Consider the following 14,720-nt stretch of genomic DNA (forward strand, 5'->3'; position numbering starts at 1 on the left):
CCCAAATTTGAAGATGTTGTTAGATATGTTGTCGAGTGGGGGATTTCCAGAGAATATGAATAAGCTCTCCTACTTCCCATCTGGTATTGTTGATCAGAACAAGAAGGATTTATGCTCTGATATTGATGTTGCGGAGATGTTAACCTTCTCATCTGAGCTGGAAAGCATTAATCTCTATGTTGTAAGGGCTGATGATCCCTTTTTAGACGATGTTCTAGTTGGAGGAGATGAAGAAGAAGAAGAACCAGAGAGTGATGGTGAATGGGCAGATTTTTACAAAGATGATTATGATGATGAAGGCGGTAAGATAGAGTTTTTTGTGGGGCAAACATTTGTTTCAAAGGAAAAGTGTAGAGAAACAATAGAAAAATTTGTAGTGAAAGAGAAGGTTGACATCCATTTTCAGAGATCCGAAAGGAAGAAAGTAGGAGTGGTTTGTGTGGCTGAGAACTGTCAATGGAGGTTGTATGCTTCTATCAATAGTAGGTCTGATAATATGGTGGTCAGATCTTACATAGGAAACCATAGTTTTTATCATAGTAGAACCACTTCTTTTGGAATTTTCAAATCTTTATAGAACTATCTCTACTTTGTAATTTCATGTCTAAACTTTATTTTCATGTTTGTGTGCATTCTAATGACTTAATGTGACCAAAAAGACAGTAACAACTTCTCTATGAACAATTGAACATCACCAACAATGAAAGATAATAGCTTGACCAAATTTAACCAAGCCTCACTGTATTTATTCTCTCTTGGTCTCTATCTATATCTCTCCGAAACTCCAACGAAGAAGACGATGACGTCGACTATGACTCTCGTCGTTCTTCTTTCTGTATCGAGAATATGCTGAAACCTTCTTACTTTATAAGGGATCCAATTATTAATGGTTGCACCTGCCTCTCACGTGCTTTTTATATCAACCTTTAATGAAACCTTGTTCACTAAAGTGTTTGCCACACTTAGTCAAAACGTTTCACTCTTCATGCTTCTTCTTCTAGTTCCATCAAATTGATCATCTCACAGGCCATGCGTTTTCAGTTTCGAAATTTCGTTTTCAGTCATGAGAAAAGTTTCCACTATATGACGACGACGTCTGCGGTAAGATTGTATTGCATGTTCCACAGTAGCATCAATATGAATACCCAGATCGATGCATCCCCTGTATAACGCCCCGACCCGTCCACGGCTAATGGGCCACCCACGCCCGCTCTCTCGGCCCGTGGGCCCCATTTCGTCTGACGGTCGGTCCGTTAATTTTCCAAAGGCTCGAAATCATTGTTTACTGACCCTGCAATCACCACCCGACCTTTTCCCATGCTTTGGCCTCACTCGCACGCTATCGCGAATCACTTCCCGATAGGTCACCCATCCTTCCACTACTCCAGCTCAAGCACGCTTAACTCTGGAGTTCTTTCAGGATGTGTTCCGGAAAAGGTAAGTCAACTTTGGTGACATAGGTAGCCAAATCAATTCTCTTAAGCCTTTTTCACATATCACAACTCGGGATGTTACAATTCACCCCCTCTCAAAGAACGCAACGTCCTCGTTGCGCCCCCGACAGGTCTCAAGACGCCTCTCAGGTCGGAACTGAGACGGCTAACCAGCTCTGATACCACTTATAATTCTGCAAGAATGGAAGAGGGAAAAGAGGGGTGAGTATTAATACTCAGTGAAGCGATTCTAGACCAGTCTCCCCCATGAGCTTTTATACTGCTCAATGCGAAACGAGAACCGACTAGTCGCTACACACAATTCTTAACCAACTATTAAAGTTCATTTCACAAAAACAAGCAGTGCAATGAACTCAGTCATCGCTCAATTCACACAATTCGGTTTATTTATTTAAGACTCCATTCATCCTATAACTCTAGGACCTACACAGCTCAAGCGGACCAACCCTCCCCTTTCTTGCTGCGTTCCTGTGAGGTCGCCTGCCCTGGTACACCCGGCATCCGGTTCCCTTGGATGTAGTCCATACTCCTTGCAGTGTATTACGACCCCTTCCCGCCAAGACTCGGCGTGACTCAATCTTACCGGCGCCTCTATTCTTACTTGCCGTTTTTGAACGCTTCGGCCGCCGCGTTTTCCCATACTCCCCACCAGTCCCTCGGTGGTTCGTATTCCGTTTCTATTCATTTCCCATACTCCCCACCCGTTCCTCGGTGGTTCGTATTTCAATCATTTAACCTCTCCTTTTTCCTTATCATTTCCTTTTCCTTAAACCCTTAGACTCTTTCTTACTTTCCTTTTTAGACGCCACCCGTTCTCGGTGTCACACTCAATCCATTCAACAATCATTCATAGGTTTTCTATCATTCATCTAACAGACCGGTTAACAGTTCTCTTAAGATCCTACGTTCATTTCTTTATAACCATCCTAGCTCTCAATCACGACCACAGGTCTTCAACCAATCAAACAATCAGTCAAACATCAACACACCAGTTTATTTAGAATCTTAAATCAGTACGAGAGTTCTAATGCAATATGATCTATCAACCTAACAACAAACATGATCTAATCAATCCTAGCAACCCATTCAACAATATAAAAGAACATGGAACAGATCTGGGTAGAACACCTCACCTTAGCCTAGATCTGGTTCTGGATCTGAGATGAGAGGCGAGAGAGGTGAGAGTTGAGAACACGGACACCACACGACCACCACCACCACTCGCGGTTGCTCACGGCGAGGAGAGAGAAAGTCGTCCGAGAGAGAGAGAAAGAGGCGCGGCGAGGAGAGAGAGAGAGAAGAGCCGCGGCGAAGAGAGAAAAAGAAGAGGCGGCGCGGAAGGGAGAGAGGCGACGGCTAGGGCTTCTGATCTCCGGGAGTTCTCTGCAGGGCTTCGCTTCTAGGTTTCTGATGAGAGGCTAGAAGGGTGGGAGCTTGCTTTTATAAGGGAGGCAAGGAAACCCTAGGGGTTTTAACCCTAATGGGCCGCAGAGCGGGCCTTTACCCAAAACTTTTTGGGTTTGGATTTTGGGGTGTTACAATTCTCCCCCTGTTAATCGGAATTCGCCCCGAATTCCAATCTTCAGGCTTTAAACCTTAACATTCCAAAACCCAAAGGGAATTTTTTTCAAACACAAACAAGGGAAGCACACAAAGATATCTTACTTGCTCAAGATCATTTAAAACCAACAATGAATTGAATAAATGAAATGGAGTAGGACTACAATAATTAGATTGGTCTCAAGGTATCGCCAAAATCCGCGAATACCCTTATAACAAGAAAGAAAAAGCTAAAACCAAAGAAGAAAAACCATGTCCTACTCCTACTAGCTGACTCTGGAATCACAGCTAGCCACTTCGAACTGGAGACTTCTGCTCCCCGTCCGGCTTAGGACCAGCCACACGGCCACTCCCCGTCGGCGACGCCGGCTCCTCTTCCCAGTCTGAGTCCTCTGATGGATCCTCTTCCACCTCTACGTCCTCCTCAGAGCTCGAGATAGCGACGACCCGACGAGTAAGTGTCCGTTCAGCCTCCATTGCCTGACCGGCCATCCGGTTCACCAAGGCGAATTCCCATGGTTCCAACACACCAATCAGCTTGCCCTGAATCTCCTCGCGGAGTCCTGCCGTATACCACCGGCACCAATCCTCCGCTGTCTTGGGCTTGCATCTTTTGGCTGACTCCAGGAATTCCTCTGTGTACTCCCGGACTGAGCGCGGTCCTTGCCTGGCCTGCGTCAATGTTCCACACTGACAAATTCCGGGTCTTCTCCTCAGACTCTCTGCATCAATGCTCGGAATCTTCCTTGGGCGTCCCCACTTCCTTGTTGGTACACTGTCCTCCATCCGAATCGGTCCCAGACCTTCCCTGGTCGGCCCCGTCTTCCTGGGGCGCCCTCGGCCCCTTGTGGGCGGCGTCATGTCCACTTCCGGTGCAAACTGGAAAGTACCCTGACCCTGGTACAATCGCCTGTACTCGGCTGCCCGCTGGAAATGGGGCATCAGAATCCGACGCCTCACGGTCGTCTCCTGGATGGGGGCGTTCGGCGGCTCCACGAACTCCACTTCCTCTTCGTCTGGGAAGAGTGCAGGTACCACATCGCCCCAAGCGTCACGGTAGGGCTTGCGGGCGTAAGCCCTTGTCCCCTTTGGTCCATAGCGCATGCGTCTTTCTCCGAGCTCGTGATGCACTGGTGAAGACATCCTGCAGCGTAAAAACAAAGACCTGATCAGAACATAGTAGTAGTCATGCATAGATGGCAGTTTTCAATCAATTCTCAAACTAGCGCTGCTTAAACAGACAATATCCTTGGTGTGGTTCTTATCATCCCTTTTTGCCCCCAAGATGATCCTTTTTACAGTCACCCCTTTTTCCCTAAGAAGATCTCATATCCTTATTAGCATTCTGCATTCTGTTCCATGATGACTCTCCATCATCCTTTTTACCCCAAGATGATCCTCCATCATCCTTTTTACCCCAAGATGATCCTCCATCGTCCTTTTTACCCCAAGATGATCCTCAGCCTAGTCACCCTAATCTGGAATCAGTTTCCTCCTACTGTGCATCCGACCGTCCCTTGGCCGCTCCGATGTTGCTCCGTCCTCGTCGGCGGCCCACGCCCTGGTGGTGGGGCCCACGCCCATGTTTTTTTTTTTTTTTTTTTTTTTTTTTTTACAGGGAACAAGCTTCACTGTGATATATGAATGCCAGAAGTCCATTTCTTTGCAGGGTTTAATCCTTCCATGAAGCTGCGCACGCCTCGGCCTTGCGTCCGTCTCTCCTTCCCAGGCCTCCCCGGCCCGGTGTGGGGCGGTGTCGTCCGCGAGACGCTTCCCTCCAGCTCGAATGTCCGGCTTTCCATTACCCCTTTGACTTGGCGTGCTAGGCGACTAATCCCTCTGTATACTTGCCTTACAACTCCTTGTTCCCATTCTGAACCTCTGAAACTCCACTACACCGCTGTACGAAGACTTTTTGTTAACCCGATCTCGGCCGGAAACTCTGAGCTGTTCGAATTCTCCTTCAACATTAGCTATGACGGTCGAACAGAACCATAAGGGAAATGGGCAATGGTGAGAAATGCTGATCCCTTAAGTTAGTATTAAGGGACCTTAACCTGGCTCTGATACCAATTGAAACACCCGTCCCTCCCCATTTCCAACCGGGGTTCCAGGGCGTGGGGTTTAGGACACACATGTCTACTTTTCCGACATCTCCGTGTGTCCCGTTTCTGGTCCCATGAGTTTCAGGGGCATTTCCTTCCTTACCGTCGGCATTTCCACTTATAGTTCTGCAAGAATGGAAGAGGGAAAAGAGGGGTGAGTATTAATACTCAGTGAAGCGATTCTAGACCAGTCTCCCCCATGAGCTTTTATACTGCTCAATGCGAAACGAGAACCGACTAGTCGCTACACACAATTCTTAACCAACTATTAAAGTTCATTTCACAAAAACAAGCAGTGCAATGAACTCAGTCATCGCTCAATTCACACAATTCGGTTTATTTATTTAAGACTCCATTCATCCTATAACTCTAGGACCTACACAGCTCAAGCGGACCAACCCTCCCCTTTCTTGCTGCGTTCCTGTGAGGTCGTCTGCCCTGGTACACCCGGCATCCGGTTCCCTTGGATGTAGTCCATACCCCTTGCAGTGTATTACGACCCCTTCCCGCCAAGACTCGGCGTGACTCAATCTTACCGGCGCTTCTATTCTTACTTGCCGTTTTTGAACGCTACGGCCGCCGCGTTTTCCCATACTCCCCACCAGTCCCTTGGTGGTTCGTATTCCGTTTCTATTCATTTCCCATACTCCCCACCCGTTCCTCGGTGGTTCGTATTTCAATCATTTAACCTCTCCTTTTTCCTTATCATTTCCTTTTCCTTAAACCCTTAGACTCTTTCTTACTTTCCTTTTTAGACGCCACCCGTTCTCGGTGTCACACTCAATCCATTCAACAATCATTCATAGGTTTTCTATCATTCATCTAACAGACCGGTTAACAGTTCTCTTAAGATCCTACGTTCATTTCTTTATAACCATCCTAGCTCTCAATCACGACCACAGGTCTTCAACCAATCAAACAATCAGTCAAACATCAACACACCAGTTTATTTAGAATCTTAAATCAGTACGAGAGTTCTAATGCAATATGATCTATCAACCTAACAACAAACAGGATCTAATCAATCCTAGCAACCCATTCAACAATATAAAAGAACATGGAACAGATATGGGTAGAACACCTCACCTTAGCCTAGATCTGGTTCTGGATCTGAGATGAGAGGCGAGAGAGGTGAGAGTTGAGAACACGGACACCACACGACCACCACCACCACTCGCGGTTGCTCACGGCGAGGAGAGAGAAAGTCGTCCGAGAGAGAGAGAAAGAGGCGCGGCGAGGAGAGAGAGAGAGAAGAGCCGCGGCGAAGAGAGAAAAAGAAGAGGCGGCGCGGAAGGGAGAGAGGCGACGGCTAGGGCTTCTGATCTCCGGGAGTTCTCTGCAGGGCTTCGCTTCTAGGTTTCTGATGAGAGGCTAGAAGGGTGGGAGCTTGCTTTTATAAGGGAGGCAAGGAAACCCTAGGGGTTTTAACCCTAATGGGCCGCAGAGCGGGCCTTTACCCAAAACTTTTTGGGTTTGGGTTTTGGGGTGTTACACCCTGGGACCTGTTAACTCAAACACCCTCCCCATTGGAGACCACTTATCAAACTGAAAGAACTTAGAAGAACTCTAGAATCGATTTTGGGGATTTTTAGAAAAAAATAAACAAGAGATGAAAAAGCTGTGACATTTTCGTACTAAATGAAACGTAGCGTTTTGTACTTAACGACAAACTACGGTTTTTAACGACATTGTTAGACGGATAGGCTAATTCATTAAATTGAGGGGTTTTTATCCAAACAGAACTTACTTAAGGAGTTTTTATGTTAAAAATCCAACCTTCCAATAGAAAATCTTTTTGGAGATGTTCTTGATGGTGGAAGCAAAATAATATATTACCTAAAAGTTTGAGTAAACTTATATATGACTTCCTAAATTTCGATAACTCGTGAATTATAACTTAAAAACTCCCATTAAGCAGAGACAATGTTCAAAACCATCTCTCACTCTCAGTGTTTCTCTCTTCTTCTCAAAACCATCTCTCTTTTCTCTAAAAGTTAAAAACCAAATCGAAATTAAAACTCCCTACGACAGAAAAGATCCCAAAGCAAAAGACAACAGAAGCATCATCAAGCTTCCAAGCATTACACAGGGGAAAACAAAAGACTTTACGAGTTTCAGACAAACATCTTTACACGCCTGTAGTGAGCAGAGATATATGTATAATAAACTTGTAGCTGCTACTGTTGTTGTCGAGGAACAGCACGGGAACGAACAGGTGTCTTTGAGGGGCTCACCCTGTGAATCAAAAAACACGTCAACGATGGGATTCGTAACCAAGTAACAAGAAAGTGTTTGAGAAAACTGGTTTGTTCTTGGGGACCTTATCGGTAAAGAACCAAGAAGCACGCCACTGCAATTGAGAGCAGTTATTGCACTTTCAGCCTGCCAAAGAGAGAAAAGAAGGATACTTTGAAACTTAATCTATGGATATAATCGTAAAGATCAACAGTGCTTTACCATGACAAACTCAACGAAACCGATTCTAGTTGGATGATGATAATCACCCAGAAGCCTCAGACGTAACACCTCTCCACACACAGCCTCAAAGAAGAGTTTTATGTCCGTTTGAGTGACCTGTCCAACTCATCAAAGTTCAGCTACTTTATGTTTCATTATAGCGCCATGAAGGAAACAAAATCACCTTCTTGTCGATGTTAGTGCAATAGATAGTTCTCGCACACTTCTCACGCTCATCTTCAGTCTAATAACCAAAAACAGGACAAGTGCTGAGTCATAAAAAGCACATAAGTTTGCACTCAGACTGTGATGAAACACAAGACAAAAAAAGTGTCTCACCCTTGGCAAGAGTGTCGGGTTAACAGGTGCAATAGCAGTTTTGGACGGCATAACCTTCACAGGATAGAATCCCAGTATCGTCCCAGACAGATTCAGCGCAGCTCTTGCACCCACTATAATTCCCCAAATCGTCAAACCCATTAAACCAACATTTACACACACTTTGCAAAAAAAAAATATAATGAGGCTAAATGATACCTTCATCAGTGAACTCGATGAAAGCAAACCTAAGTACTGAGTTTGGGTCACCACAAATGCGACAGTCAACAACCTAAACAATCAAAAAAAAAAAAAAAAACAGTTAAAGACAAAGAACACACCGCAAACAAAGATGAATTTGTAGAAGAGACTTAGAGACATGTCCAAAGCCGATGAACAAACCAGCAAGCTGCTCCTCAGGAACCTAAACCGAAAAAATAAAAATAAGATAGTATAATAAGTGAGAATATAGTAAGCCTGGGGAAGAACCATTGAAGAAAGGGTGGAAGCTTTTAGAAACCTGTTGGTCAATATCAGACACATAGACAGTTCTTCGAATGACGTCTTCACGCTGAGCCATACTTGTTCGAGGATTAATCCTCCGTTTCCCTTGTGGTGCTCCGAACCACTTCTTCTGTTTCAAATAACAGAAACAAAAACGACACTCAAAATCAAATAATTTCACAAAAGACGAAGAGTCGCTAAAAGCATCAAAGGTACAAGCTTTAGCTTAACAAACAACCAAGATACAAGAGACACGTGTCTTATTACCCGTCGAAAGCCGCCGTCTTCGTTGACGGGGAAATATCCGGCTGCACCAAGAAAAGAGTCAGCGACGGTGAAGAAACCACCGTTAGCTCCTTGCTTAGTCAGTGAGGGAGGAACAAACTCTTTAGCCATGGGGTTTAGCTTAGTTAAAAGCTCATTGAGCTCTCTTATCTCACGCTTGAAGCTCTCTCCACCGTCGGATCCCTCCACGTGGGATCTGATCTCACCGTGGACTCCATTTTCACCCTGATCTTCGTTGGAAGAGGCTCCTGATCCTCGTCTGGTGACGGAAGACGGCGGCGACGGGGAGATCGCACCGACCTCTGTATTAGCTCCGACGTTCTCAACGACCGCCATGATCAGATAATCGGAAATTAAAGAAAGAAAGATCGGATTTTTCAGGGAACCCACGATCAAGTAACACGAAATGCGAAGGGAACAGTAGCAAAAAGGGCTTCTACTTCTATAAGAAGGAGCCACCAAGAGAGAGAGAAGACAGGAAGGAAGAGGACAAGAGAGTAGAAATAAAACTCAAAAGAGAATTATTAATCGTACAGTAAAACGATATAAATTTAACATTCATTCCAAAAAAAAAAAAACTCAATAAATTAATATTGTGGGACTTTAAATTTTTATTAATTTATAAAATATTAATTTACAAAATTTCTTTTTTTTTAGATTTTTTTTATTTTGGAATATTTTATTAATAAAATAAAAAAATATTTAATTTTACCTTATATAAATTATTTAAATTTTGAAATTTGACTTTTATATTATTTTATTATCTTATTTGGTATATATTTTTATGTTTTATAGAATTGTTATGTGGTTTTGGATATAATCTTACAAAATATTATTAAAATATAGTAAAATATTAAAGAAATAGAAATATTTTCATTATGAATAGAAAACCAACAATATAATATTTAGTTTATACTTATATAAAATATATATAGAGATAGATTATTAATTTATGATTTAGTGGAACTATATATCTACATGAGAGTTATAAAAATATTACTATCTTATTATTTCATCGATTTGTGTCATATTTTACACCGGTCCAAATAGAGATCAGTGAAATTTATTATTTTATCGAGTATTAATTTATAGAAATTCTACTGTAATTAGTTTTTAATTCGGTTCGCTGAGTAAAAGAAATAATATTTTGCAGCTATTAAAGCTGAAATTTGATTTTGTTTTCACCGTTGTTAAAAGGTCAAAAAACGATCAAATAAAGTAGAGTTCACTTCGTACACAGAGAACAAGATCAACCTATTACGGCTTTTCCAAGTCTACTCTATTTTTTCTTCTTTTTTATCAGCACTCTATTTCTATTTTTTATTTTAAAATAAAGTTTAAAGTAAAAAATATGTTTACATTATATATAGAATAAATTATTTACTTTTTGTTCATTACTTTATTTTTCATTCTAAAATATAGTACCATTCAAATATAACTCAACCATATTATAGAATTATTTTAGTTTAAAATAAAAATAAAATAAACCATTGAGGATAATCTTAGAAAGCTTATATTGCTCATTTTTAATGATTTTTTTTGCTTAATATATATACACCTATTACTGTCTTCTTTGTCCTTTTCTGGTTTTTTTTTTAAACTTGCCTTTTTTTGCTTTTTGCAAGAGGAAGCTATAGATCAGATCATACATATCCTGAATCCACAATTCTGTATTATTGAAAAATAACCATCCTAATATATATATTGATGCCCTCTATCAAATTTTATAAAATGTTCTAAATACACACATATACATATATATATATATACATGATAACAATTATGCAAAATTTGAGTGTGAGATATTTATAAAACAACCAGATTTTAACGGCATTGCTTATAATAAACGAAATCACTTTGATATGATTTGATATAAGTAATTAATATTTTTTCATGCTTGTAATTCCACTCTTGTAAACAAATCAAATTAGTAGTTGGGTATTATGATTATATGGTAGATCCCCTGTTCGAAAACTCGCTAGGCGTTATGCGTGCGGTCGGGTAGCGCCTAGCGCCGAATCAATTAAGCGGGAATTATACGGGGATTAATCGGGGAGTAGTTTTAGGGTTTTTAAATAGGTTTTGAGGATATATATTAGATATGCGCATAAATACCATTGTTATTATTTAGTCCAGTGGAAACTTGCCTTTGTTTACCACTGATAGCCCAGGGTTCGAAGCCCGTTTTGCTGTTTTAAAAAAAAAATTAGGTTTAATGACCTTTAAATGACCAAAACAACCCTGTCTTCAACCTTTTACCTCTGCGATTTTTTTTCCACCTACAGCCGTTTTCATTTTTTTTTTTCGATTTCAATGATTTTTGTTGTTATTTTAGTAGAGTTTCATCAAAATAAATCAAATCTATAACGTAGATGTGATTGCAGACTTAAAATCTAGAAAAAATGCGAGTTAATTTAGTTTTCCGATTTTTTTTTCCGAGTATCGTTAAACGCCACGGCTCCCCACCGTTTCACGCAAATCCGGCGATTAACCGGCCGCCGAGACCGCGTTTTCGAACAGATCATATGGTAAAATAACATATGGCACAAAAGGGAACACACAGTTATACAGTATCTTCTCTTAAAGAATAGTCAATGGACATTGACATAATACTATATGTACCATTCTTTGAATATTTGTTTTACATAATTTGGTTTTAAAAATAGAGATAATTGGCTCCCATAGCTTTAGATGTGATCATAATTAGAAAAACAACGAATTAAACCAATCGATGTGATTCTTCTGTTTTTCTACAAAAGACGTGATATTAGACAAGTGAGCCAACTCAATTATTCGAATTTGATAGCATCTATTTTTTTTTTGCTAAATAATATTTATATTATCAACTAATTTAAAATATTATATTTATATCCTCACTATTAAAAATGTTCGAGACATAATAATAAAGTTTAATATGTTATAATGATAGATAACCGATAACCAATTACCACATACAATTGATCTATGTTCCAGTGTAAAGCAACATGAGAATTAACACCTACATTATAAGTAACAACTGATACCTATGTTAACATCTACTATATTTTTTAAATGATACATCAACTATTAACAACCTACAATAATGATTATAACATGCTAATTTTGTTGTTTTACTCTTTAATTTAAATTAGTAACTAACTTATCTATTACATGATCAATAATATTAGATTAATAACTAATACTAAATTATAAATATTTATATTATGTTATTGATTTATTTAACGCGCCACATATAACACTTAACTTGCTAATCAAATAAGTATTTTAACATCTCTATAGTATATAGTGTTAACAATTTTGACCTTTATCATATTTCTATAAATATATGGTAATACGTGTGTTCTAACTATGATTCACTAGAAATACAGATACAAGAAAATTACTAACCTTCAAAATCAATGGAATCACTATCATGAAATTCACTGGTTTCATCTTGGTTTGCTGTTAGATGATTTTTGAATTTTGTCGTACTTTTAGAAAATTGACATCCAAAATTTTATGTATTATCAAAAAATGAAGAACCAATGAAGATATCAATGAGAGAGAAAAAGAGAAGAAGAAAAAGAAACAAAGAGAATCAAAAGAAGAAAAAAAATGGGGATAGAAGGAAAGAAACAAAACTAATGAGGAAAAAACGAAAGAGAAAAAAAAATGTATGAGACAAAAAAAAGGAGTGAAAGTAAGAAAAAAAAGAACGATAGAGGAAAGGAGAAATTGCAGAGGAGAGATAGTGTCAGATGAGAAAAAGAATTGTACGAAGAAGAAATAGAGTGTAAGAGCACGATTATCACTCCTTTTTAGAATCTCTAAAGCGGTGGGGGGCCAGGTTTTAGAAAAAAACCGTATACAAAGTGGGCAGAATAAGAGACGTCTGCTGTGTGTATTTTTTACTGTTCACAGACTTCACCGACATGTAGTGGTCCGCGATTGGTCCGCTTTTTTTTTTTTTTAATTAGAAAAAACTAAAAAATAAAAATAAGAAATTCTTTATAGGGTATATGAGATAAAGATGTTCTAAAAAGTACTTTTCTATTTTATGCAATAACATAGTACCTAACTGTTTTTTTCATCATGATGTGGGGATAGAATCGTCCGCTCAAGCCATAATGAACATGACACAAGCCACTAACGTCAGTGGATGTTTAATTCACCAATTTGGGCTTCCATTATGTAAGAAGGGTTTTTCTTCCATTCGCCAATCCTCCGCTCAAACCACAATAGATATAACACACGTTATTAACGTTATTCGATGTGTAATTCGCCAATTTGGACGTTTATGTAATTTTTTTATTTTGTGTGACAAAGTAAAGTAACATGAATATATATAATGTTTTTTAAATTTCATATATATTTGTATAAATACTTTTCCAACTAATAGTTTTACATTTAAGTCAATTTCTTAAGTTACAAACTTTTGTTATATTTTTAAAATTACAAGTTTTTAGATTGGATGTTACCGAATTGTGTAACTATTTTCTAAAGAGTAAACTTCTATTTGATAAGATCCATTGGTGTAGACATAATTTTTACCAACTCCAAACAATCTAGTTCAAAATAGTTTGCTTCGGTGAAAATGATCATACGATCCATTACTTAGATTAAAACATCAAACTCTGAATGTATAAAGATAGACAAGTTGATGAGAGTTATTTTGTAAACAAAAAGAAAAAGATTTCTCAGTTCCAAAAGCTTAAAATATGTTTAATCAATCTAACTTATAGATTTTATAATTGACCATCAATTGCATTAAAATGCTATACACTGTATTTTTTTCTTACAGTCACTGTAACTTTTGTTAATGTCACTGAATATATCTATTCTATATTTGAAAAGTATTTTGCTATTCCACAACTATATTGTATTAGCAAATCCGTGTACATAACTAGTTACTCATTGAAAGGCAAAGACTCCGATGTAAATTGTGAAAGTATCCTAATAGATAAACTTGAAATAAACTACAACTTTACTTGGGGACAAAGAAGTAAGCAATGACAATGACATTACGTAGTCATTTTTTTTTTGTCACTGTACATTACGTAGTCATAATTATCCAGTTTAAGATAAATACACAACTCATCGATATTCACATTTCTTAGAACAAATTAAAGTAAATAATAGAAACTACCGTGCAGTCTTACTAATAAACCACTATATCCATAAATCATCAGTTCCAACACGAAAGCTCTTTTTTCCTTTCTTAGAACTATAATAATAAAATAAGAGGATGAACGATCTATTTCCCCACAAGAACTATCGTATAGTATCAGATCTCTATTAAATTATGACTTCGTGTTAAAATGCTATGAATTTAAAGTTCTCAACTTATTTCTCTCTAAATTATAAGTTGTAAATTGATTTCTCCCCAAATCTATAGTTCAGAATATAATTATCTATAGACCATAGTTTTAATCAGTTTACTATTAACCCATCAATTTTATACTAATTAAACCCAAAAAAAGCCTTATTTTTAATTTTCTTATTTTTTAAAACTGATTAATCAAAAAATTGAGTTAAAATTGCCAAAAAATTGTTTGTCTAATAAAAAATTATGGGAATCACTTTTTTTTTTGTGTGAATCAGTTTTTTTTTAAATAAAAAATTAGTTTGAGATTTTCATTGGTTTAATTGGTCGGTTAACCTATTAAAACTATAGTCTATGGACAATTAAGTTTTGAGCTATCGGTTTAGGAAGAAATCAATTTACAACTTATAATTTGGAGAGAAATAAATTTACAACTTTAAATTCATGGAGTTTTAGCATGAGGTCATAGTTTGGTAGGGATCTGATGCTATAAGATAGTTCTCGTTGGGAAATAGATAATAGCGATGCTGTTATATGTATAACAGTAGGGGTGTTAATTCGGACTGGTCCGGCCTAAATCCGATAAACTCGTAAATATTTGAATCTGGTCCAGTCTGGAAATATTTTAGGCCTAAAATTTAAAGTTCGGTCCGACCTTTACAGGACTATAGAGTATTTCAGACTTTTTTGGGCTTTTCGAAAAGTAATTTGTCATTGTTTTTAATAAATATGGAT

The 14,720-nt window shown here is 38.5% G+C and overlaps 1 protein-coding gene across 3 annotated transcripts; it reads right to left on the reverse strand.

Annotated features, from left to right (window-relative positions):
• Positions 1–7,005: 7,005 nt before the first annotated feature.
• LOC103838920 (polyadenylate-binding protein-interacting protein 12) lies at positions 7,006–9,228 on the reverse strand. Of its 3 annotated transcripts, XR_004451118.1 has the most exons (10): positions 8,666–9,221; positions 8,415–8,528; positions 8,274–8,318; positions 8,114–8,186; positions 7,916–8,028; positions 7,761–7,820; positions 7,577–7,693; positions 7,440–7,501; positions 7,191–7,354; positions 7,006–7,155 (listed from the first exon to the last, which is right to left on the reverse strand). XR_004451118.1 is itself a non-coding variant. In XM_009115372.3 (9 exons), the coding sequence occupies exons 1-9, from the start codon at positions 9,017–9,019 to the stop codon at positions 7,297–7,299; spliced, it is 993 nt and encodes a 330-aa protein (XP_009113620.1). In that variant the 5' UTR covers positions 9,020–9,228; the 3' UTR covers positions 7,006–7,296. The 3 variants fall into 3 exon arrangements, 2 of the variants coding, with proteins under 2 accessions (XP_009113620.1, XP_009113619.1); XM_009115372.3 differs by having other exon boundaries at positions 7,006–7,354; positions 8,415–8,525; positions 8,666–9,228; XM_009115371.3 differs by having other exon boundaries at positions 7,006–7,354; positions 8,666–9,220.
• Between the last annotated feature and the right edge of the window lie 5,492 nt (positions 9,229–14,720).

The sequence above is a fragment of the Brassica rapa genome, chromosome A09 (genome assembly GCF_000309985.2).
Source record: "Brassica rapa cultivar Chiifu-401-42 chromosome A09, CAAS_Brap_v3.01, whole genome shotgun sequence".
Classification (NCBI taxonomy): domain Eukaryota; kingdom Viridiplantae; phylum Streptophyta; class Magnoliopsida; order Brassicales; family Brassicaceae; genus Brassica; species Brassica rapa.